Source organism: Phyllobates terribilis, unplaced genomic scaffold, assembly GCF_046119375.1.
Source record: "Phyllobates terribilis strain yellow unplaced genomic scaffold, ASM4611937v1 Scaffold_4__5_contigs__length_816908805, whole genome shotgun sequence".
Taxonomy (NCBI): domain Eukaryota; kingdom Metazoa; phylum Chordata; class Amphibia; order Anura; family Dendrobatidae; genus Phyllobates; species Phyllobates terribilis.
In genome coordinates, this window is record NW_027362764.1 from 474,837,697 (window position 1) to 474,863,971 (window position 26,275).

General features: G+C 41.9%; 1 protein-coding gene across 1 annotated transcript in view; it reads right to left on the reverse strand.

Moving 5' to 3' along the window:
- Positions 1-570: 570 nt before the first annotated feature.
- Positions 571-26,275, reverse strand: part of PXDC1 (PX domain containing 1) — an 87,380-nt gene continuing 61,675 nt past the window's right edge. The window contains exons 4-5 of the mRNA XM_073678706.1: positions 21,537-21,648; positions 571-3,100 (exon numbers count right to left, since the gene is read on the reverse strand). Coding sequence (XP_073534807.1) covers positions 2,983-3,100; positions 21,537-21,648 — 230 coding nt within the window. The 3' untranslated portion in view covers positions 571-2,982. The remainder of the gene's footprint in view (positions 3,101-21,536; positions 21,649-26,275) is intronic.

Genomic DNA, 26,275 nt, shown 5'->3' on the forward strand with positions numbered 1-26,275 from the left:
ACACCAAATAATGTTGTGTGATTTGCTGATTTGTGATGTTTATTATTTCTTAAAAAAAGCCAATTAAAAATGAAATTATTGTGTTTTTTATTCTTTTTTTAGTCATTTTATGGGAAGAAAAAAAATATATTTTATTCCCCCTCTAGAATATGGGGACATATCAGTATGATCTGCTTGTGGGTCACTGCCTGCAATATAGCTCAAGTATACAACATTCTCCTAGTGACATCACTGCAGCCTGTGGCTCAATAGCTTTAACTATTGTCTGCAATTATAGAGGTTATGGGTTAAAGTCTCAGGGAGATTCACAAAAAAAGAGAAAATTAAATTTTTGTTGTTTTTTATTATTTTTAGTAGTTTTATAGGAACAAAAAATGTTTTATTTTTTTCTTCACCTCTAGAATACAGGGACATGGAAATACACTGCTATGTACAGATGCACAGGTGTTTCTCACAAAATTAGAATATCATCAAAAAGTTAATTTATTTCAGTTCTTCAATACAAAAAGTGAAACTCATATTATATAGAGTCATTACAAACAGAGTGATCTATTACAAGTGTTTATTTCTGTTAATGTTGATGATTATGACTTGCAGCCAATGAAAACACGAAAGTCATTATCTCAGTAAATTAGAATAATTAACAAAAAACACCTGCAAAGGCTTCCTAATCGTTTATAAAGGTCCCTTAGTCTGTTTAAGTAGGCTCCACAATCATGGGGAAGACTGCTGACTTGACAGATGTCCAGAAGGCAGTCACTGACACACTCCACAAGGAGGGTAAGGCACAAAAGGTCATTGCTAAAGAAGCAGGCAGTTCACAGAGTGCTGTATCTAAGCATATTAATGGAAAGTTGAGTGGAAGGAAAAAGTGTGGTAGGAAAAGGTGCACAAGCAACCAGGATAACCGCAGCCTTGAAAGGATTGTTAAGAAAAGGCCATTCAAAAATTTGGGGGAGATTCACAAGGAGTGGACTGCTGCTGGAGTCATTGCTTCAAGAGCCACCACACACAGACGTATCCAGGACATGGGCTACAAGTGTTGCATTCCTTGTGTCAAGCCACTCATGTCAAGATTACCAAATTCTCCTATGTTTATTATTTTGGGCTGTGTCTAATAGCTAGAGCAGCTGCCTGCCAGCATGCGATCGTGGGTTTGAGTCTCGGGGAGACCAGAGTAGAAAATCTTTGCTTAATTTATGTCAGAGCAGAGAGATGTGGCCCAGCCCCCCGAGAAGGGGGAGCCATGTAGAGATGAGGACATTGGAGAGAAGTATTAGAAGTCGGGACAAAGCCCTGACATGCCGGGACAGTTCTGCTGAATCCGGAATGGTTGGGAGCTATGACTCCTGTACTATCTCCTCCCTGACTGGTTTCATCTTCTGTCATCCACATCAGTATAGCTACTTATGTGGTTTTACATAATTGTTAACAGATTTCTCTTAGAGCTCAACTTTCCAGCACTCCCCCACAATGGTGCATCTAATACCTAACTATCCTATAATGTCTATTTCCTAACTTGTGATCAGGGGCGGGTTGGACCAGTGGGGCAGGGGGACAAATGCCCGTCTCCCGAGATCTCAATCTGCGCATGCTCCAGCGGACATTTTCCCTAAGCCCACCGCAGGGCTATGTACGGGACAGGGAACCTCCACTCACCGCCGACTTCTTCTGAGGATGGGGCCCGCAACATCACCCCACTCCCGCCGCCATCACCACCGCCCAGGTCATCCTGAATCAGCGACCCTTCTTCTGAGGACGGGGCCCGCAGCATCACCCGACTCCTGCTGCAGCCGCCTCCGCCACCAATCTCCTGTAGCTTTGACCCCGCTCCACCACCGCCGCCCCCCAGGTAACATACCGTACCTTCACATTATAAGATGCACCCCCTTTTTCCTCCCAAATTTGGGGGGAAAAAAGTGAGTCTTATAATCCGACAAATACGGCAAGTACATTTACAATGTACAACTTAAATTCTCAATCAGCAGTTAAATCCATCAAAACTTCACGATTATCGAACAATATGTTTCAGATGTTTGCCATTTTAGCTGTCTGTTGGTGATGATATTTATGGAGAGGTAGTGAGTTTTGCAGCCCCTTACTTACAATCAACACATTACACTTCAGATATTAAATATATTTATTGTGAGTAATACTTCATTTCAATAAAATAGATTTTAAATGTACTGTAGAAAAGAATTAGCATTTTCAATAATTTACTAATATTTACATTACAATGTGCTCGCTGTTGGTACACAGAGCTGATAATAATATGTTTGCTTATGCAGCAAATGCATCTACACCCATCACAGGTAACTTCATACCAGCAAAGCCCTATACCAAAAAATGAATCCAAACATTGGAATGTAGACGCTAAGTGTGACACCACCGGCTGATGCCTGCTCCCATCTCACATACATTTAGCATAGTCTCAACATACTGATGTCTGCGGTATCACAATATACATAATGAACAAAGTGGTCTTCATTTTGACTCCCCACAGTACACATAAAAATATACCCCAAACAATCTAGCACATTTTCAGCTGTCAAGGAACATTTCTTCATCTTGATGTTCTAAGCAGTCATCACATTGTAATATTTGTGCTTTGGAGACCTCAATGTACTTCAAGGGCTGTGATACAAATGACACAATACAAATGAACTGCTGCTGGTGTCTAGATTCTTGCACCAAAGTGAATAGGCCCTAAATGATGAACATGCACTATACGTGTAGATCCTACGTTCATGCGGCAATAGGCTAGGTGAGTACTGTTACGTCGATATTAAGAACAAGCAACGTCCTTCTGCCTCCTGCTCCCATTAAGGCATCTTGTAAAGCTGCAGTAGTTCCATTTGCTGAGATCTGTGTGCTAGTAGCTTAAGAGCATTGCATTTAAGAGTTTGTAAAGGCCACAGGAATAGCAGCACTCAAGAGATATCACCATCATGGCAAATAAATCTTTGCAGGTTCTTGATAGCTTCAGTCTAAAATGTCTGTTTCAAATGGAACCAGATGGTAGTAGGACAAATTCGTAACATAAGCTGTAGGGTCATCAGTATCCTCGTCCTCTGGAGGAAAATCTGTTCCATTTCCAAATCTATAAGAAAGGACAAATGGAGAAGAGAATCAGACTGGAAAACTTCAATCAAACTTATGGATCTGTTACAGATGGAGCTTGGATGTTCTGACGTCACGATTTTCCGAGTACACTGCTGTACTTTGCTGTACTTCAGTATGGATCTCAGTAATGCCTGTTACATGTCTGTGTGGATAACATCATTTATCCATGATTTTATCTTTTTTTTCCCTAGATTATTTTGTTTATTGATTTTCATAACAATAAATTTAATAACTGTAAATGCTGAATTTAATACAGGGGTGTCAATAGAGCAATGTCAGAGACGCCTACCATGGTGGCAATAGGAGCTACAGACCCTCTTGTGGCACTGTAAATGTGGTGTAGTGGTGGTTAAATAAGCTTGAGAAAACCCCACAAGGCTAAAATATTATCTTGCCCATAAGGTTCAATAGAGAGTGGCATTATAAACCTGGGACCTGCACATTATATTCTTCCTTGTTTTCAGGTATTGATGGGGTATGGACTTGGTGGTGGAACATAAGTCCATAAAGTACAATCTGTACTCTGGACAAAAGTACTCAGGATCCATCGGTCTTCTGCTAAAAGTAAAATAATTTATAATGGTATTGAAAGGGGAACATTCATGAGGTATCAATAGAATAACTCATATATTTCTTTAAAATGTGGATCCTGCTTTCATCAAGATTAGGCACAGCCTTGCGAACCTCTTTCCATTTACTTTTATGGAAATTTGGAAATAGCCAAGCGAGCATAGAAATGGCATGAATGTCCAGAATGAAAATGCCCTTTTAATCTAGAACTCTGAGAATATAATCATTCAGCAGGTTATAATAATCAATCAGCAGACTAACAGCTACTATAAGATAGTTCTTTCTTTAACCTATTAGCGTAAATGGACGTACCTGTACATCTGCTCTGGGGTCTTCAATTTTGAAGGGCATTCAGGAGTTGAGTCTACTCCACATACAGCAGATGCTGGCTGTGCAATAAGGCCGACATCTGTCTTTAAGAGCAGCGACCATTGCTGCTTTTTTAAGGAGAACCTGTCAGCAGGTTTTTGCTATGTAATCTGAGGGCAGCATGAAGTAGGGGCCGAGACACTGATTTCAAGGATGTGTCACTTATTAGACTGTGTGCTGTTGTTTCAATACAAAGAGTATTTTATCAACAGAAGATTATCACTACAGTCACTGTCCCCGCATTCGGACAAATCGAACATGAAGAGGAAGTCCGGACTGCGGCTGCTCTCTCACTTCCTCTTCATGTTCAATTTGACAGGAGGCGGGGACAGTAACGCTGACACCAGCGCTGAATGGGCGCTGGTGTCAGGTGTCACAACAACAGCACGGGAGAATGGGAGGTGAGCATAAGCTTTTTTATTTTATCGGGGCCCAGCTTGAGGGATGACAAGGAGTTGTCCAAGTAGTGGACAACTTCTTTAAGCAATCGCCAGTGCAATCACAGGGTACCAATATATTACCACGGCAGTAGAGAGCCAGCAGAAGGCCCTCTTGGCTGCCATCTTGGTAAAAATGTGATTCATAGGAGACCATCATTTACATCAGTTGCAATACTGTGGTACTACTGTACAAAGAGCAAGCGATCAAAGGAGCACAGGTTCGGACCCCCACTGATCTGATATTGATGTCCTATCCTTTGGATGGATCATCAACATCTAAGTATTCCTACCTGTAATAGCTAAAGAAACAAGGCTTACCTGTTGAATACTAGGTGTGGATAGTGGCATCCATCATCTGAACCAGTAAATACCATAACTCACAAACTTTGTTGTCAGTAAAGTTTTATTTAATCACACACTTTACTGACATTAGATGTCTTTGTTTATAAAAAAAAAAATCATTAAAAAGTTCATTGCTGTTATACGTATCAAAGAAATAAGCCACTGACAAAGAGATGGAATTGTTTAGGTGATACATGTTTAGCAGAGGGAATCTGAATAAATGCTTAGTATATAAGTGCGGTGAATTAGCCATGGTAATCAAGGCATGATATCATGATGATGACTTGGACCTACACACTATAAATGAAGGATTTCTTTTGCATTCCCCTTATCCGCAGTGCATTATATTTGCATATTTTGCAATATTTCCATAAATTCATCATGCAGATACAAATAGCAGTGAAAATTCCTGGCTGACTTGGAAATACAAAGTTGGTTGTTAAGGGAAAACCCTATTTTCATCATTTAACTAAGACAGGGAATAAATATAGAACTATGTATACTAATCAGAAGAGAATCCATGTGGGCTGTGTTACAAAAAAAATTACATGTCTACACTGATAATAGGAGTTGTTATCAGCACGATCTGGAGAAGAATCAATGTGGCCTACCTGTCAGCCTGAAATTTAGATGGGATTACGTATAAGAAAGCTATGAAGGATACTCTGGTGCTAGATTTTTATCTAAAATGTGTCTCACATAAGAGGTAAATGATATAAAGCGGTATTATTTATGAACAAAATGGGCCACATTTATCAGCATACTGTATTTACACCAAATTTTAGTGTAAACTTTGAAAACAATTCTTACAAATTATCATGTGCCAAAATGTATTTTTTACACTAAAAGGGAAAACTGTGGGTATGGTCACAATGGAATGACAGTGGTCTTCATTTTGAAGATAAATGCAAATAGGACCAGTTTGATCATGTTAATCTATCTGCCTCCAACATGGAGTAGTGGCTGTGGAGATGAATAAAACATCATTTTTAATTTCTCCTCTCCATTGCAGAGATATTAGCTTGTAAAGTTAAGGTTATAATTTATGATAAGCACAAGGGGCCATTACTAGAGAATTTTACTTCGGTGCTTGTACTTCTTTCCGTGTATGACGTTGACCAATCAAAAGCAGCCAGCAACAGACTGGGATAAAAGAACACGCTCCTACAATAGCTTAAAACAGGTTTCTTAGTGTTAGACATGTAATGACAGACAGTTTGCTCTACACACTACAGAGCTGTGTGTGATTACAAAGTGCCGGGAGTAGAGCAGAGATGATTGTGATTACATACACCTTCAGCTTTTATCTCATAGCAGCTAGTATTGGGGGGTAGGTCAGTAAAGCATAGCTGAGCTTTGTCTAAGTACAAACATCTCTGCAGCTCTACTCTAAAGCCCCCGTCTCACATAGCGAGATCGCTGGCGAGATCGCTGCTGAGTCATGGTTTTGGTGACGCAACAGCGACCTCACCAGCGATGTCGCTATATGTGATACTTTGCAACGATCAGGCCCCTGCCGTGAGGTCGCTGATCGCTGCAAAATGTCCTGGACCATTTTTTTGTCTTTGCCCTCCCGCTGGTCAGCACACATCGCTGTGTGTGACCAGCGATCAGGCTGGTAACCATGATAAACAGCGGGTTACTAGGGGCACACGCGCCCTTAGTAACCCGCTGTTTAACATGGTTACCACTCTGCTACAGTGAGCGGTAACCTTCCGCTCACCGTAGCAGAGTGGTAACCATGATAAACAGCGGGTTACTAGGTGCGCGTGTGCCCCTAGTAACCCACTGTTTATCATGGTTACCAGCCTGCTCCTGCTTCAGCAGCAGGCTGGTAACCAGGAGCAGGACATCGTGGAAAGATTCTTTCCACGATGTCGCTGCTCCCCTGATCGTTGGTGAGCCTGCCTGTCTGACAGCTCACCAGCGACCCCATAGCGACGCAGCAACGATCCCTGACAGGTCGTATCATTGTCGGGATCGCTGCAGCGTCGCTAAGTGTGACGGGGCCTTAACTGTGCTGTCAGCTCAGCTGTATCCCCCTTCTGACAGCCAAGAGATGAAAGGTGTTAGTAATCACACATACTGTATGAAGAAAACAAAAGAGAAACAGAAACATCAGCTCATCAGGTAGGAAAATATCTCAAAGTAGGGTGCGGTGCATGGCAGCCTCAGGCCAGTTACTGAGTGTATGAAACATGAGAAAGAAGAAAAAATGCCAGCAACTGCAAAAATAAGTAAATTAAAACATTATAATTATTATAGTATGTAAAAATCCAAAGGTGAGATTAAAAATACTTACAAAAGATGATACAGCGGGTCTATGCATTTCAAGATATCTCTTAGTCCTGACAGTCAAGATTAACAGTCATCTTGAACATTACTGGTCTTCACAGTCGCCGGGTCTCACAGAGCGAAGCATGAGCTGGCGACTCTGATGAGTGGTGATGTTAGTAACGTTACTGCTCTTCACAGTCGCCGGGTCTCACAGAGCGAAGCATGAGCCGGCAACTCTGATGAGTGGTTATGTTAGTAAAGTTATTGCTCTTCACAGTCGCCGGGTCTCGCTGAGCGCAGCGTGAGCTGGATTTGGGGAACGTCGTGGGAAGCGTTGGACTACGTCAGACCAGCGTGAGAACTTTTTTTAAAATAAATTGGTGAACAAGGAATAGTGTCTCTTTTTATGTTTTTCAGGTTTCCATTTGTGGACTACGTCGAATTTCCTGGACTACATTGGACCTGCGCGGGATTTTTTTTTTAAAAGAAATTGGTGAAGGAAAAGGTTGGGGGGAGTTTTTTTAAAATAGAGTATTTTGTGTGAGTTTTTTTTCTTTTTATTTGGCGAATCTAATGTGATGTGCCACTTCTGGGGTGGCTGTGAGCTGGTATTTTTAGGCTGGGAAGGGCTCAATAACCATGGACCTTCCCAGCCTGATAATATAAGTCTGCAGCTGTCTGCTTTACCTTTACTAGTTACCAAAAATGGAGGAGGGACCCACGTCATATTTTTTTCATTTATTTATTAGGTTAATCCTTGTACAGTAGGCTTACACACGCAAGGCATTAATTATAAATCTCACAGATATCTATTTATCTATCTACCTCATATCTATCTATCTATCTACCTCTATCTTTGCAAATCTCTAACAAATAAAAATCTTTCATTTCTATTCTGCATTCTGGTATGTCTCACACGGATGTCACACCTATGTCATCTGTGTGCACGTGTTTGGTACGTGTTGTCATCCATGCTACCGGAAAAAAATGGACATGTCTACATGTGGGTCACACGAACACATGGTCCATGTGAAAGCATGGACATGTCCGCAGCTCAAAAGATTATATTGGGTGTTCGTGTGTACATGTCTGCGGTACGTGTGAAAATGGACGCCACAGGTACCAGAAACACTGCATGTAAAGGGGGCCTAAAAGTGATCATGGAAGGGACCTTCTCAAGCAAAATGTGCCATACCATAACAGTGCAACCTCTATTGTTTTTGACTAAATCTGACCCTTCTCTAGTCTTGATACATTAATAAGTCCCTAAACTGTCAATGTCCCTCTTCTTTACAATGATAATAAAATAAACCTATCCGCATTCCTTACAATTTTTGGGCAGAGCAGTAATCAATTCTCGGCAATCTGTTGCAAACCACTTTGACATTTACAGATGAAGCTTGCTAAGATATTTCTAAGCACGTCCGCAGATGATGCGCTTGGGATCAAAGCAGGAATCTGAACAAAGCTGAGGTTGCATGGTGCTGATAAGATTAGATTCTAATATTCCACCATGTCAAATTGTGTAGATCTCCTCTCTGGTACTTCAGAAAGCTTTGTATGGGTTTATTTCATTATGCTGAATTCTAGTTGCCCTCTAATAGGTCTGCTGTCAGCTATTCTGTATCGGAGCTATATACACATATGAGCCACAGAGTAAGATCTAAAATGACTGCTTACCCAGGGGAAAACATGCTTACGCATATTTATGAGTGAAGTGCATCATCTTTTCACACCTCTATAGACTAATATTTCAGTTCTTTGTGTTGTAGATGGATTTATTTTCTGCATGTAAAGCACGAGTAATGTTTTGAGATGTAGTATCTAAAGCTGGCCATACTCAGCCATTCCTCCAACCCCAGCTATTCACATGCAAGCTAAGCTCGCTCGCCCAACATTCAGCTACAGTGTATAGGTGTCTTTATGCTAAGGGCAGTTCCTTTGGTCACTACTTAACCAATGTGCATTCAATCAATTTAATTCTAAGATTGCATAGCAGCTGCAATGGGTCATATAGATGTCAAACGTTGGATGACAACACTTCAAAATCACAGAAGATGCCTTTTCTCCACTTTGCTATGACACAAAGTGTGTCCTGAATCCATAAAATTGTCTGTATGCTGATATATACCAGTGACATACTGTTGCCTATTGTCCAACTGTAAGAAAAACATAAACCCCGCAAGATACCCTTATGCATTGGCTTTTGATAGGACAATGAAGTCTGCAAAGTCTTCGTATAAAGTATAAATGTATATGCTGAAGGATACTTCTCCCAATGGAGAAGATAAAAAGAATACTGTTGGTCTCCATCTGATGAATGGAGATATACTGAAATATGTATGACGTATAAGCAACAAGCACCTCCTGGTCTATTGGAAAACATTAGTGCTTGAATGCAGTCTGCACAGAGCCTCATGGACACCATGTCCCAATATTGATAATATTGTGACATATAATGCAAATAAGCCACAACATTTAACCATGAGAATACCTCTTTTAAATGGAACCTGTCATCAAGTTTTCCCTATGTAAACTCATGCCACCAATACAGTTTGAATTGTCCCACACGGCATGATAATGTGCACCAGGTGGTCTGAAGGGTGTAGCTGGTACTTTGCTCAGAACACCATTTTTGCCTACTAATGCAGCTGTACGCCTCTGACAGATCCATCCAAATTTCACACTTGTGCCACTGATCAGAAGATCCATGCAAATGCAAAGGATTACTTTCCAGTGAACAAAAAGGAGATCCCATCAGCTCACCAGATCCGCTAATTGGATTATTCTTATAGGGCGGGGTGCACGGAGAAGACCATGGGCTGGTTCTAAGGCAGGAACAATTGTATAGAAGAGCAGAAGATTTCCAGCAACTGTAAGGAAATACATTTATAAAACCATCATTTATTACTTTGCTCTTAAAATTATAAAGATATGGAATAAAAAATAGAATCACTGGGTCTACGCGTTTTGAGCACTAATGGTTTTAGTTTTAGTCATAGCCACAGGTTATGACTGAGAGCCTTAGTGATCGAAACGTGTAGACCGACTGTTTCTATTTTTTATTCCATATCTTTATAATTTTAAGAGCAAAGCAATAAATGAAGGTTTTATACATTAATTTCCTTGTGGTTGCTGGAAATCTTCTACTCTTCTATACAATTACTTTCCAATGTCCTTAACAGGACTGAAACAAATTGCGTTGATCTTCTGCTCAAGCGTGATAGGTGCAGGTTTGACTGACACTGTGGTTGAAAGTGGAGACATCATCCATGTCAATGAGAGGCAGACGGGTTAGAGGGCAAAGACCATGGTCCGAAGACGCCCATTAGAGACAATTTCAAAGTGTTTTACAAGGTTTGTGAGGCATGTAAAAAAAAAAGGAACAAGGTTCTCCTTGTGTGAATCGGTAGGGTGGACTTCACAAACAATGGTAAGTGTCGCTCACCTCAGACAGTTGTGCTTGACAGGCACAACACTGGAAACAATGTAAAGAAGGGATCCCATTCAATCGCTGCCGCACCGACCACCGGCTCCACGAGCCTCCTGGGCAGGAGCTGGAAACATGAACTGGAAAGAGAAAAAAAGGGGCGGATATCGTCCACGCACTGCGAGATAAGATTCACAAAGGTGAAGAAGATGGATGACGTTTATCGGCACTACGTGCTTTCTATTTTTTATGTTTAAACCTACGTCACAGCTGATCTTTTTAAAATGCTATGAGTGGTTTCTATCTGTATGCACCTGAGGAAAGGGACGGACCGTGCCTAAAACGCGTGATGCCAATAAACATCATTTATCTCCTTCACCTGGCTGAATCAAATCTCGCAGTGTCCGGATGACATTCGCCCTTTTTTCTCCTTTGCAGTTTAAGGTATGTGGGGCGGCAGAGGTACAATAGTGGTTGTAGAGAAGTATAAAGAAGAGGTTAATAACATGATGGCTCTGTGAAATCCTGATGACAGGTTCCAGTTGCTACATAGAAGAACCTTTTAAAAAAAAAAAGGTATGCAGTACCTAAATCCCACAAATATTTTTCAATATGGGAGCTGCAACATTAGTGAGGTGTATTAGACATGTTGCCATGTTGACATCTCCTCTAGTTGAAAGATCAAATGTTTCCATTTTGCACATTGGCCAAGTAAACGAATTCAGTCCAATTTTTTTTCTCAATGCTGGAAACACAGCTCAAGTTCCCTCAGAGCAGAAATGCTGAGTATCAGGTTAAGGAGTTGCATAACATTCAAGGAATGTCCTGAGAGCATCAAAGAGGTGACCTGTTGTTGATCCAGTGCCACTGGCACATCGTGCGGCCATGTCTCATGCTGAGAGCGGCACATAACCCTGCTCTGTAGTAGCTCTACCCTGCACAGCGCAGAACGTAATTACTCCAATCAATCTGATACATTGTAATCAGACAGCCAGCAGGTGTAAGGAATAATATTACGCTAGTAATGTTGTATTTCACAGCTTGGAATGATGAGAGATCTTAGACACAAATCACTCGTACAGCGAAAGTGTCTGGCTTATATGATAATCTTCCCCTGTCTGCCACATAATGTTGGGTTCTGAACCAGAACATCTTGGGATCTGATCCCTGTCATACTTCTGTCCTATACTATGCAGCAGAAGACATAAGGTTATTCATGACGTACACTGTGAACACTGCTATGTATCCCAAGAGCAAGGACATGTATCTACTGTTAGAACCCTCCTGTTTGTTTTTTCCAGCTTGTGTTTTGCGGTCACGTGACCATCTGCCTTTATATTCCAGCTCCGCCCTTGTGGCTGTGCTGGACTTCAGTGTTTGACTGCTTCTCTAGCCGGGTGCTTCTGTGCCTTTCTCTGTCAAGTTCGCTTGGTCCTCTGGGACCTCTAGTACATTTTTGTCAGTTTGTCTTTTTTTGTTCTGCAACATCTCTGTTTAGGAGGTGTCCCATTTTTGTCCCAGTCCTTAGTTCTTTTAGGGACCCCTCCCTTAATTCTATAGGTCTTCGTTCAGACTAGCCGAGGACTAAGGCGGGTCTGTTCACTAGGAATAGGCAGCCCGCTACATCGCAGGGATTCAGCTTAGTCTTACTGTAGGAACAGCTTTCCCTAGTACATGTTGCAGGACATAAAAGTAAGTCCAGCCCAAAAAACTAAAAGGAAAGAAATTCGGGGATCAGTATGGTTTCCGTCCAGGATTTGGCTCAACGCCTGCATGGATTGTCTCTGGAGGTGGCCGAGCTTCAGCAACACGTCAGTATTATGTCACTTTTGCACAATGAACCACAGGGGTGGGCCTTTTCTCTCCAGCCTAATGATCCGTGTTTAAGGTGTGTTGAAGAATTTTTTTCTGCTATGGGGCTATTATATGACGATCCTGATCAAATCTCATCTGCTGAATTAGAACTCAGGCGTTTGAATCAGGGGTCAGGTGATGTTGAAAATTATTGCACACACTTTAGAAGATGGGCTTCAGAAGTGAAGTGGAATGATCCTGCGCTGAGATGTTTATTTCTTGCTGGTCTGAGTGAAAGGGTTAAGGATTTGCTAATTGCATTCCCTGCACCTGAGACTCTGCAGGATGCCATGCAGTTAGCTGTTCATATAGACAGGAGACTGAGGTGCAGGCTCAATGAGGTAAAGACTCCTGTAATGCCAGGTCCTTGTCCCCAGAAAATCTGCTCTGACGGCAGAGAGCCGATGGAGGTTGGGGCGATGTCACTCCGCTCTCAGGAAAGAGACCGGAGGTTTACCGAGGGATTGTGTCTTTATTGTGGTAAAGCTGACCATTTGATTAAGTATTGTGAGCGTCGTTTAAGTAAAGAAAAAAAAAAGGTCAGTTACGCCCGTATAGCTTGTTTACGCTCTGCAGGAGTATTTCTTTCTGGGAGTACTACTTTGCAGGGAGATTTGATTGAATTTCAAGTATTTGTGGATTGTGGTTCAACACTTAATGTGATTGATGAAGGGTTTTTGGAAAACCTTAAATTGAAATCCAAACCTTTGTTATCACTTATTTCTGTGATTGCAATTGATAACACTCCTTTAAAATGTATCAATGGTGTTCACCAAGAAATTTTGGACTTGGTTGTTTTAGATAATTTACCCTCTCCAGTTGTTCTAGGATTGCCTTGGTTAAAACTGCACAATCCTTTATTGGACTGGCCTACTAATGTGATTAAGTCTTGGAGTCCGAAGTGCTATGATAAATGTTGTAATGGTCGCATTGCGGCTGTGGAAAAAGGGGAATTACCGGTACCTATTGAAGATTTTTGGAGGTTTTTTTCGGAGGAGGAGTCGCAAGTTTTACCTCCTCATAGGGATTATGATTGCGCCATTGAGTTTGTTCCGGGAGCTACTTTTCCCAAGAGTCGCTTGTTTAATCTGACTATCCCTGAAAGAAAGGCCTTGGAGGAGTACATACAGACTAGCCTGGCTGCTGGTCACATTAGACCTTCTAAGTCGCCTGTGGCAGTTGGATTTTTCTTTGTTAAAAAAAAGGACGGTGGTTTTCGTCCATGTCTGGACTTTCGTGAAATTAATAAGATTACCGTACGCAATTCCTACCCATTGCCGTTAATTCCTGACTTGTTTAACCAGTTAGTGGGGGCCAAGTGGTTCTCCAAAATTGATCTCAGGGGGGCATACAATTTGTTACGAGTGAAGGAGGGTGATGAATGGAAAACTGCTTTTAACACTCCGGTAGGTCATTTTGAGAATCTGGTGATGCCTTTTGGTCTTACCAATGCACCTGCATTTTTTCAGAACCTTATTAATGACATCCTGAGACCTTTGATTGGTAAGAATGTGGTTGTGTATTTGGATGACATTTTGATTTTACTCACCAGATCTAGAGTCCCATTGGCAGAGTGTAGGTGAAGTTTTGCAGTCATTGAGTGATAATTCACTCTTTGCTAAGCTGGAGAAATGTGCAGAAAATTAGTTTTTTGGGCTACATTGTCTCCAGCGAGGGCTTTGAGATGGACCCTGTGAAGGTTCAGGCTGTGCAGGAATGGCCTAGGCCTATTGGTTTGAAATCTATACAGAGATTTTGGGGTTTTGCCAATTATTACAAGAAATTCATTAAGAATTTTTCTGTAATTGTTAAAACTCTCAAACTGATCTCACCAGGAAAGGTGCGAATACGGCCCAGTGGACTACTGAGGCCACTGAAGCGTTTGAGTATCTCAAAGAGAGGTTCAGTTCTGCCCCTATCCTTATGCAGCCTGATGAGACCAAGCCTTTTTAGGTCGAGGTCGATGCTTCATCGGTGGGGGTCGGAGCAGTTTTGTCTCAGGAGAACAAGGGTGGAGTACATCCTTGTGCCTTCTTTTTGAAAAAAATTTCGTAAACCGAACTGGATTATGATGTTGGAAATCGGGAGTTGCTGGCTATTAAACTTGCGTTTGAACATTGGCGTCATTTTTTGGAAGGCGCTAGATTTCCTATTCAGGTTTTCACAGATCATAAGAATTTGATCTATCTGGATGCTGTCAAGCGCTTGAATGCCCGTCAAGCTAGGTGGGCACTTTTTTTTCTCGGTTTCATTTTTCTGTTACCTATATCCCTGATACTAAGAATGTTAAAGCCGATGCTTTATCTCGCAGCTTCTCTCCTACGGTCGGTGCCGAGGAGGAGGAGAGCATTTTACAGAAAGGAGTTGTGGTGGCGGCATTGGGCTCCGTTTTGGAGAATGGGATTCTGAAAGCTCAAGATGATGCTCCATCTAATACTCCCCATGGGAGGTTGTTCGAGCCTAGAACCTTTAGGAGAGATTTGTTTGTGGAGTGTCATGAGTCTCGGTTAGCAGGTCATCCAGGAATTTCGCAGACTAAGAGACTTATCAGTCGCAGTTTTTGGTGGCCTGGATGGCAGAAGGAAGTCATCAAGTGGGTGCGTCAGTGTACTGTGTGTGCTAGGTCAAAGGCTTCACATACTCCTGCTGCGGAGTTGCTTTGCCCTCTGGAGGTTCCTAGTGCGCCTTGGACGCATCTCACAATGGATTTTATTACTGATCTTCCTGTGTCCGAGGGTTTTACTGTCATCTGGGTGGTCGTGGACCGTTTTAGTAAGATGTGTCATTTGGTTCCATTCATTAAGTTGCCCTGCGCCAAGACACTCGCTAAGGCGTTTGTTAAGGAGATTGTCAAGCTCCATGGCGTTCCCACGGATATTGTTTCTGATAGAGGACCTCAGTTTGTGGTTCGCTTTTGGCGTGCTTTTTGTGACAGGTTGGGAGTCCATTTGTCATTTTCGTCTGGTTATCATCCTGAGTCTAATGGACAGACTGAAAGAAAGAACCAGGATGTTGAACAGTTTTTGCGCTGTTTTGTGGTGGACAATCAAGAGGTGTGGTCTGAGTTTCTGCCTCTTGCAGAATTTGCTCTTAACAATCATACATCCTCCTCTGCTGGGTGTTCTCCTTTTTTGTTGTTGTACTGGGAGACATCATTCTTTTGGTTTGTTCTCCAAATTGGGATCGGCGGTGCCGGAGGGGGGAGAATTTTTCCGGTGATTTGGAGAAAATTTGGACTAATGTACATTGCAACCTTCAAGAGGCTAACAAAAAGTCCAAGAAGTATTTTGACAGGAAACGTAAGGAGGTTTTGTTTACTGTGGGTGACATGGTTTGGTTGTCCTCGAAGAACCTGCGGTTGAGGATTCCTTCTAAAAAAACTGGGTCCTAAGTTTGTGGGTCCATTTAAAGTGCTTCAGGTTGTTAACCCGTCTGCTGTTAGGTTGGATGTCCCTACTTCCTGGAAGATTAATCCTGTGTTTCATGTTTCCTTGTTGAAAAAGGCTGATGTATCTGATAGAGACGCCACTGTCACAGTCACTGTCACAGTTCCTCCTGTTGTGGAAGACGGCGAATATGAAATTTCTCATATCTTGAATTCTAAATGGCATAGAGGGAGAGTACAGTATCTTGTCTTCTGGAAGGGTTTCGGTCCCGAAGACAACTCCTGGGTAAGGACGGATGATGTCTCTGCTCCTAGGCTTGTTAAAGCTTTCCACAGGAGGTTTCCGGATAGGCCCGGGCCTGGAGGATCTGGAGGATCCTCATAAAAGAGGGGGTACTGTTAGAACCCTCCTGTTTGTTTTTTCCATCTTGTGTTTTGCGGTCATGTGACCATCTGCCTTTATATTCCAGCTCCGCCCTTCTGGCTGTGCTGTACTTCAGTGTTTGACTGTTTCTCTAGCCTGGTGCTTCGGTGGCTTCCTCTGTCAAGTTCGCTTGGTCCTCTGGGACCTCTAGTACATTTTTGTCAGTTTGTCTTTTTGTGTTCTGCAACATCTTCTCTGTTTAGGAGGTGTTCCATTTTTGTCCCAGTCCTTCTTTCTTTTAGGGACCCCTCCCTTAATTCTATAGGTCTTCGTTCAGACTAGCTGAGGACTAAGGCGGGTCTGTTCACTAGGAACAGGCAGCCTGCTACATCGTAGGGACTCAGCTTAGTCTTACTGTAGGGACAGTTTTCCCCTATCTTTCCTTAGTACATGTTGCAGATCATCACATCTACACAATGGTACAACGATGATTTTGGGGCTTCCTATGGAATAATCTAATTATGATACATATGGGTGACCTTCTATTGCTACCTATGATATGAAGATAAAGTAGGCTGTTATCAGACAGGCTCGTTACAGCGTCATTAGGATCCACCAATCAAAATAAGTGATTTCACACCTCCCGCTGCTCTCCCTCTCTTCACAATAACTATTGCATACACTCTTTAGAAGCTTCAATACAAAAAGATAGGCTCAGAGTCTGTTCATTGCTGTTAATGTACATGTATTGTTTCGTGAAACAGCAGGAAGTTAGTCCTCAATTCATCAAAGTGATTACTCTAGATTTGTAAAATGCTTTGGAGTGTTAAAAAACTTTTGTGCAAAACGTTTGTGACTTTTGGTGTTTTCATGCTAGTCCAGACCAGATCCGCCAAAGCTGGTGGAGCATTGGTGGGATGGGGTGTGATGAAGTTACCCCGACAAATTCTTCAAAAGTTTTGCCACTTTAGAGGCATAAATTATGGAGTAACATTTCTGGTAACATGCACGCCGGTGATAACATGCCCCAAATTTGTTAAATGGTTTGTGCCACCATAAAGAATACAGTTAACCAACCAGAAAAGGTGGAAATAAATAGTTTTGTAATTTATAGTGATTCAAAATTATGCTTCATTCAAAAGATACCAAGCATTTATTTTTTGAATTATGCTCTCTGGCGCCTCCAGGCGTTATGCCATTACGTCCTGGTAGTGGGTAATCAGCTTGTCGAGTTTGCGCAGTTCCTTTCATAAGATCTCCCCACCCGCAGCGTTCACAAGGTATTCTCTGTCACAAGGCTCCCTGCTGTAAGCATAGAGTGTCTGTGATTCACCCCCTCCCCCTGCACTCACAGCTGATCTCCGGGTGAGATACCCCCTCCACATGCGCTCACAGCTGATCTCCGGGTGAGATACCCCCTCCTGCGCTCACAGATGATCTCCAGGTGAGATACCCCCTCCCCATGTGCTCACAGCTAACCTCCGGGTGAGATCATCTGCTTCACAGACTTGTAAGCACGATAGCAGAGAGACGCTTCCCGCTTAGTCTGTGAAGCAGATGATCTCACCAGGAGGTGAGTTGCGAGCGCAGGAGGAGGGGGTATCTCACCTGGAGTTCAGCTGTGAGCTCAGGGGGAGGGGGTATTTCACCAGGAGATCAGCTGTGAGCTCAGGGGGAGGGGGTATCTCACCCGAAGATCAGCTGTGAGCGCAGAGGGAGGGGGTACTTCACCAGGAGATCACCTGTGAGAGCATGGGGAGAGGGTATCTCACCTGGAGATCAGCTGTGAGCTCAGGGAGAGGGGGTATCTCACCCGAAAATCAGCTGTGAGCGCAGGGGGAGGGGGTATTTCACCAGTAGATCAGCTGTGAGCGCAGGGGTAGGGGGTATCTCACCTGGAGATCAGTTGTGAGCTCAGGGGGAGGGGGTATCTCACCTGAAGATCAGCTGTGAGCACAGGGAGAGGGGGTATCTCACCAGGAGATCAGCTGTGAGCGCAGGGGGAGGGGGTATTTCACCAGCAGATCAGCTGTGAGCGCAGGGAGAGGGGGTATCTCGCCTGGAGATCAGCTGTGAGCGCAGGGAGAGGGGGTATCTCACCTGGAGATCAGCTGTGAGCGCAGAGGGAGGGGGTATTTCACCAGGAGATCAGCTGTGAGTGCAGGGGGAGGGGGTATCTCACCCAGAGATCAGCTGTGAGCATGGGGGGGGGGGGTGTGAATCACAGACAATCTGTGCTTACAGCAGGGAGCCTTGAGACAGAGAATACATTGTGCACACTGCGGGTGGGGAACACTTATGACAGGAACTGCGCAAACTCGAACAGCTAATCACCCACTACCAGGACGTAATGGAATAACGCCAGGGGGCGCTAGAGAGCATAATTCAAAAAATAAAAGCTTGGTATCTTTTGAATGAAGCATAATTTTGATTCACTATAAATTACAAAGGGATAGATTAGAAAAACTCCAGCACCTTCTCCATATCCATCACAAGAGATGTAAAGTTAAAATGTCCATTTTATTAGTTCCATTGAAAAAGCGCCATATATAAGGCAGACCTTTGAACCAAACAGAGGTTCTTAATCATAGGTTACATTGCTGTAGTTTTTCCCCATTAGCTAATTTATACGTAGCTTGGTGGGAATTATTTCATATTCACATCTTTGATAATCCTTTTTTGCCTTACATCAGGTGGTACGCCAGATACATTGATGATGTCATCAAGATCTGGCGTACCCCTGATGATGGGGCACTTTATATGCTATCCACGTTTCTACAGTTTTTAAATGACAATACATTTGATTTATAATTTACCATTAACATCTGTCAAAATGAGACCGCCTTTTTGGATGTATATTTAACTGGAGACAGCAGCAATAACTGCATTCACACATGTCTGTACAGAAAACCAACCAGCTGTCATCCAGCACATACTATTAAAAACTTACCACTATGTGAACACATTAGAGCCAGACGTCTATGCTCTACGGATGAGAGCTATATTCATGAATGTGACATACTGAAGTGCAGGTTTAAACATAGAGGTTATTCAAATACACATATTTGGAGAGCCTTTCACAAAACACAAGCATCTTTACTGGAGAATAACACAGTATGTAAGAGAAATAAACAACAAGTTACTTTCTCCACAGCTTATAGTACAGACTATCAGGCTATCACAGATTTAATTCAGAAATATGCTTGTATATTAAATCAGGACAAAGCACTTCAGATCATCCTTAAAGAAGGAATTAATTTTGTTGCCCACAAAATCCCCCAATATAGGAAATTTATTATCTCCAAGTTATTTGTCCACCAAAAGCCCAAGGTCAGACACATGGCTTCATATTGATGGATCCTATAAGTGTGGAGGCACCAAGTATATTTGCAAATTTATGTTTAAGACCCAGACATTTACTGACAGTGCAGGCAAAATATATAATATCAAGCACTTTATTAATTGCTCTAGTACATATGTCATTTAACAAGCACTGTGCAGATCCTGCAAAAATTTTTTATGTGGGTTGCACTAGCCGCATGCTCAAAAGACGCATCGCAGAGCATGTTGCTGGAGGACTCCGAATCCTAATGCACCTGCGGTGACGTCATTTAGTCAGTTGATGGTCACGCGACCATCACCTGACCGCTGACGTCAGCGGTCGCTTGACCATCAGCTGACTAAATGACGTCACCGCAGGTCCTGCAAGTACACCGTGGGACGCCGAGGAGAGAGGACGCAGCCGGACGGAGCAGACCGGGGGCCGCCGGAGAGGTGAATATACAGGTTTTTTTTTATTTTTAACTTTTTTATTTCTTTTTTTCACCGCGTGGTAGTCTCCTCTTCATCCCGGGTACCACACGCACTGTGATTACGCTGCAAATTCGCGGCCATTGAATTTAATTGAAACGCAGCAAATCCACATATACCTGCGGGTTTGCTACGTTTCAATGTTCCTCAATGGCCGCGAATTTGCAGCGTAATCGCGGTAGAAATGGTCATTCTGCGTTTTGCAACGCAATGTGAATTCGGCGCGCTAATTAGCGCATCATGTGCACAGTACATCCAAATTCACATTGCTTTGCATGGCAAACGGTTTTACAAGCGTTTTCGCGGCCGTAAAAATGCTGCAAAAACGCTACAAAAACGCTACGTGGGCACATAGCCTTAAGGTTATTGGTATAGACAAGGTGCAAAGACAAATATGTGGAGGAGATAGAGGCAAGCTGCTCTTAGCCAGAGAAGCCTCATGGATTCTTAAACTTAACTCTCGCATTCCCAATGGTCTCAATTTCACAATGATCTAATGTAAATTTTTTGATACTTTTTTCTATCGGTGTACTTAATTTGCCAGCATACCATGCACATAAGTTTAATTTATGCATATTACTGAGCAATTATCCTCAGGAGGATTTTCATTCACTAATGAACTTCCTGTTCTTTGTTGTCTCCACCCTATTTTCTCTTTTGTTTTCAGTCCATATGTATATATAATGTCTTTTAACTATAGCAATGTAACCTATGATTAAGAACCCCTGTTTGGTTCGAAACGCGTAAGGTCTGCCTTACATATGGCGCTTTTTTAATGGAACTAATAAAATGGACGTTTTAACTTTACATCTCTTGTGATGGATACGGAGAAGGTGCTGGAGTTTTTCTAATCTACTTCCTACTGCTTCTCATCCCTGGATTTGCCACCATGGATTTCCGTGCACCAGTGGACCCTTAGGGCATATGTATGGTAGGCTGAAATTTTCCTTTTTTTTTCCTTATACACCTATAAATTACAAAACTATTTATTTCCACCTTTTCTGGTTGGTTAACTGTATTCTTTATGGTGACACAACCCCTTTAACTGGCGTGCATCGCTTAATGCAGTAGGCGCATCTTAGTCCTATACGCCCATCAACGCTGCATTACAAAACGCCAGTCTAAAAAGCCCCAGTGGCTAGTGTGAAAATTGAAAAAAAAACATTGTTAAAATTAAAAGAAATAAAACATGCATTTGACACAAAAATGTAATTAAAACAATAGATCATTTTCTGATGACACATTCCTTTCAAGCCAGTGCTGCAGATACATGGAGAACAAATAGCCTCATATGCAAGGACATTGCAAGAAACACCACATATCTCATCTTCTTGCAACCCTGTGAGTATGACCGGAGAGAAAACCTCTTCCTTTTCCTATAAATTACTGACAGCAGGAAACTTTTCATGTTGGATTTTAATGCTAGGTAGTAAATAGACACTTTTCCTATGCTGTGAAATGAGTGGGCATGTCAAGGTAAGGTCACTGCTTATTGCTTGTAAAAGACACCCTGGCCAGGAGACAATGATAAGAATAGGTTTTATTGCTAAAACCAGTATGCAGCATACTCACAAATGATCTGTTGAGTCTACATCCAAGTCGGGATCCTTCACATGTGGAAGGTTGTGGTCAATGACTATTGTTTCTGTGTTTGCTAAGCAAAATCCATTGGAACGCATGATTTCTGAAACACAATAAAAAGAAACTTAATATGGATAAAAATGTTTGTTTTTCAAAAATTTTTCTTTACATTGTATTAGGTCGCATTCACATTCGGGTTTTATGTCTGCAAAAAAACAGATTCATGAAAAATGTATAGCACAGAGTTGGCTTCTGTAGTAGATCTTAGGTACTTCAGTGTGGATACACAATCTATGAGATACAGTGTAAGGTCCAGCCATCTTTGTAATAAATAAGGAGTTTCATGTAAAGCTGCATGAACCGGTCACCAGCCAGTATCTGTATATGTCCACATACAAAGTGCTACTAAGGGCATGAAACTGATGATTGTCCTGCACAAAATGGTATTTTTAGGACAGATTTAAAACTGTGGACACTGGAAATTTACCTGATTTGTTTGTGGTATTACACTGAAGAGAATAGGTGCAATACTCAAAATGTCTTGGAGATGGGAATGGGAGGTTCGGATTTTGGAGGACGTACATTTTTTTATCATTAGCTGAATGGAGATCATATGCAGAATGGTAAACAGAGATGTGGGAGGAGATGTAGGGTGGTGCGGAAGTTTAGAACTTTGCGGTTCAGAATCAGAAGTTTATGTTGTATTCTATAGTGGATGGGCAACCAGTGCAAAGACTGACACAGAGTGTAGGTATCAGTGTAGCAGCTGGACAGAAATATGTGCCTGGCTGCTGCTTCAGGACAGATTGGAGACGGGAAAGTTTAGTGAGAGGAGAACTGACTAGTAGGGAGGTCCAGTAGTCCAGAAGAGGAGGAATAAGAGAAACAATAAGAGTTTTTGCAGTATCACTGGAACGAAAAAATTAATTATGGAGATTTTTTGAAGTGCAGACGATAATGAGTCAGTGATTGGATATAGGGAATGAAGGAAACAAATGAGTCAAATACAATCCCCCAAAAATGGGTGTGCTGCTTGGGACATGTGGTTTTACCATTTTGTATTACTATGACTTGCTAAGGGTTACTTAATTTAAGACTGAATCCTCATCTAATCCACAAGACATCAAATTACTGTACACTTATAGTCTATTAGACCACTACAGGAACCAGTGTGCTTTTTGTAGCCAGGTATTAAAAGGATTGTTTTGTTAGCATACATTGATTACGTTTCATTGGCATAGATCGTCAATTTCAAATTGGTGAGGGTCAGACACCCGGTACCCCAACAGATTGGCTGTTACAAGCTGTGGTGGTGGCTGGATGTGAAGACATTATGGAGGTTGTCCACTACTTTTACATTAATGGCCTATCATTAGGATAAGTCATCAATGTCTGATCGGCCGGGGTCCAACACTCGGCACCCTCGTCGATCAGCTGTTATCGATGTCGGTGGCCGGAAGTACTTGCAGAGCTGGCCGTCTACTTGTAGTGGATGCCACAGGGTACTACACTTCCGCTTCCTATTGATTTAAATAGGAGGCAGATGTGTAGTACTCACTTCCCTGCCACTACAAGTAGCCAGCCAAGTAGCCGGCCAGCTCCGCAAGTAAGTACTTCCGGCCAGGGGCCGCTGAGACCGACAGCAGCTGATTGGCGGGGGTGCCAGATGTCGGACCCAGGCCGATCAGACATTGATGACCTATTCTAAGGATAGGCCATCAATGTAAAAGTAGTGGACAACCTCTTTAAATACACTGCAAACCTCCATTCAATGTGTAGTGGACATTGCCATTTACTGCAGAACAGGTGCTTTTCAAAACTATATGATCCGGTCAAAACAATAAGAGCTCTTATTCAGTACTTGGCAAACACCAGTACACATTGAATGGAGCTGCACAGTGTAGCTCTATTGAATATATTTACATCTCGCTGCGGCCGGAGCTTGTAACAGCTGATGGGCCATGTGTCGAATCCCCAACAATCTGATATAGATGACCTATCCTAAGGCACTAAGGATAGATCTGACGTCATCAATATATTGTGGTTGGACATCCTCTTTAAGAATGTCTATAACCAATAAGGCCCCAGCAGCAAAATTCTAGGTACATTGGCTACCTGGATTTTGTGCAGCCCTAAAGTAAATATATATAGAACAAATGGCAAACAGTGCACATTAAATGCTATGAAAGAATGCCTATGAGAAGGGCAGAAACACAAAAGATACAAGTGTTCTTTTTCCAGTATGATTACTATCTATAACCAACCTTCCTCATATTACCTCTGTTTTGAAAAATAGGAGTCATTTTCCTGTACTCGGGCGCAAAGCAATTTGTACATAAGTATTTCTACAAGATTGCTAGATCGTCAGAATGAAGGAAAATAGCTATGCTGAAAGAGCTCAGGCAGGTTTATTAAAGGTTGCCAATATGCATCCATTTCTAAATCAAGCGGGCGATACAGAAAGTTCTGGTCAGTGATAAGACTGAATGCTAACGCCACCCCATTTTAGGGGACAAAAGCACGTTTCTGTTACTGTATGACCAAACTAGTATTGTGCTTGAATTACAACTAGTAAGAGTATGTTCACACATGGCTGATTTGTTCCAAAAGATTTGACAAATGTTCTGTACATCTATATCTAGGAGTAATATTTCTCCTTGCAGAGAGTGACATGTTAAGCACGTCAGGTGAGGAGACTTTTAAAGTCTAGATACCGGTCTGACGCCTCTCATCCAGCCAAACCAGAACTCACAGTTTGCACTGACGAGGAGCAGTACCCCGAAACACAGTGTCTGCAAATTGAGTTTCTTGTCTTGGCTTTTCATCCTAAGTCATGTGATAAGGCTCATTAAAGGGTCACTATTGATTTTTAGAATTGCTATTTCCTATAGGTGGCACTAGAGTTCTAGTCCTCTTCCTCTCTGAAAAGACAATCTGTACACCTATAAAATCCATGAACTTGCTGCAGAAACAAACCCGAATGAGATGTACAGTACTACTAATATCAACTGCTAAAACTTATTTCTCATTCGTTCACAGCTTGAAATAAGGAATACAACTAATAGCATCATTTATCTGTTTTGAAAAGAACTGCTCATAATGGACAGAAGAGTTACTAAGGATATATTGTCTAACAATCCCAAGTTTTTTCAATGGGGTTATTATACATTATCATCATGCCCCTAGCAGCCATTCTTTACACCACCCAACTTCCAATGTCCACAGAATGAACACTAATAGATCGATCTGTGTGTATAGGCTGTGATTGTTCTCTGCAGCACATGTCCTGTTTGCACAGGAGGATGTGCTGTCGAGAACGATGATCTTTAAGTGAACTAAAAAATTTCACCAGACAAACAAACGTCTTTGTGTGATTGACAACTTGTTCACATTGCCCGATTATTGGGAAATGATAATCGTTCAGTGTAAATCCAGTTTGATTAAAATCAGTTTTTCAGCTTAAAGAATTACCCCAGAACAAAAGGTAGAGAAGTGGCCAAGAGGCTTGACAAGACTTAAAGAGTAACCGTTGACTTAATTTTTTTTTATATAACAATAGTTAATCAATTTTTTAAATAAATGAATTACGGTAATTAGAATACAGATTTTACCTGTGAATTAACAATATTAAGACTGACAGATCAGTCCAGGAGGAGAAAGAAGATTTCTCTAATAAAGACATATTATAAGTTTTCTTATTTTCATATGTATTATTCATTTACAAAATAAAAATTAAAACGATGGTTACTCTCTAAAGAGTATCTGTCAGTAGGATCAACCCTTCTAAGACGTCTATATGGGCATGAGGTCATAGGAAGCTTAATAAAATGAGACCTCGAAGTCTTATTCCAGAGAAATCCATTTTTTTCTTATATGTAAATGAGCTGTTAAGATCTATGGGCTGGGCATAGATCTCCCAAGAATTCGCCTGCAGAGCTTATTTAAAAGAAAGAGGCTGTTCCCAGTGTGATATGTAATGAGCGTCAGTCCGCTTTCCCGGTCTCACACTGATAACTCCTCCCTTTCATGTATAATAATCTCTGGATGCAGAGTCTCATACAGATCAGTGTCCGGCCCATAGTCCTGAACAGCTCATTTACATATAAGAAAAATATGGATTTCTCTGGAATAAGTCATCAGATCACAGATATCAAGCTATCATTTTATTCAGCCTCCAATGACCTACATGTCCATATAGACGGCTCAGGAGGGTTGATCCTACTGACAGATTCCCTTCAAAGAGAACCTGACTCATTGAACAAGCATTCCTAACCATGGGCAGGCTGTTGTAGAGAAGAAGCTGAACAGATTGATATGAAATGTTGTAGAAAGCTAAACTGTATAACTTGTTATTTTTTTAAGTCCCTTCTCTAATAGATCAGCGGGCTATCTCTGTATGCACTGTTATCAAAGGAAGTCTGAAAATCACAGATAAGACCTCATCCTGCTCTGGCATAAGCTGCCCACAGACGTGAAAGCCTGTGTAATAATAATAGTAATTTTATTTCTATAGCGCCAACATATTCCAACCAGAGGCAGCGAAGGGGCTGGGGAATCACAGACAGGGAGGAGAAGACCCCGTTTACAGTCCGGCCCCTGTGCACCCAAATCGAATTAACATAAAAACGTTAAATGGTGATTAAAGAAGAACCACAAAGTGGATTTCTTCACCAAAGGTATCAATGCAATCAGTATTACAGCGCCATTACAGCCAAGTCTTTACTGTACAT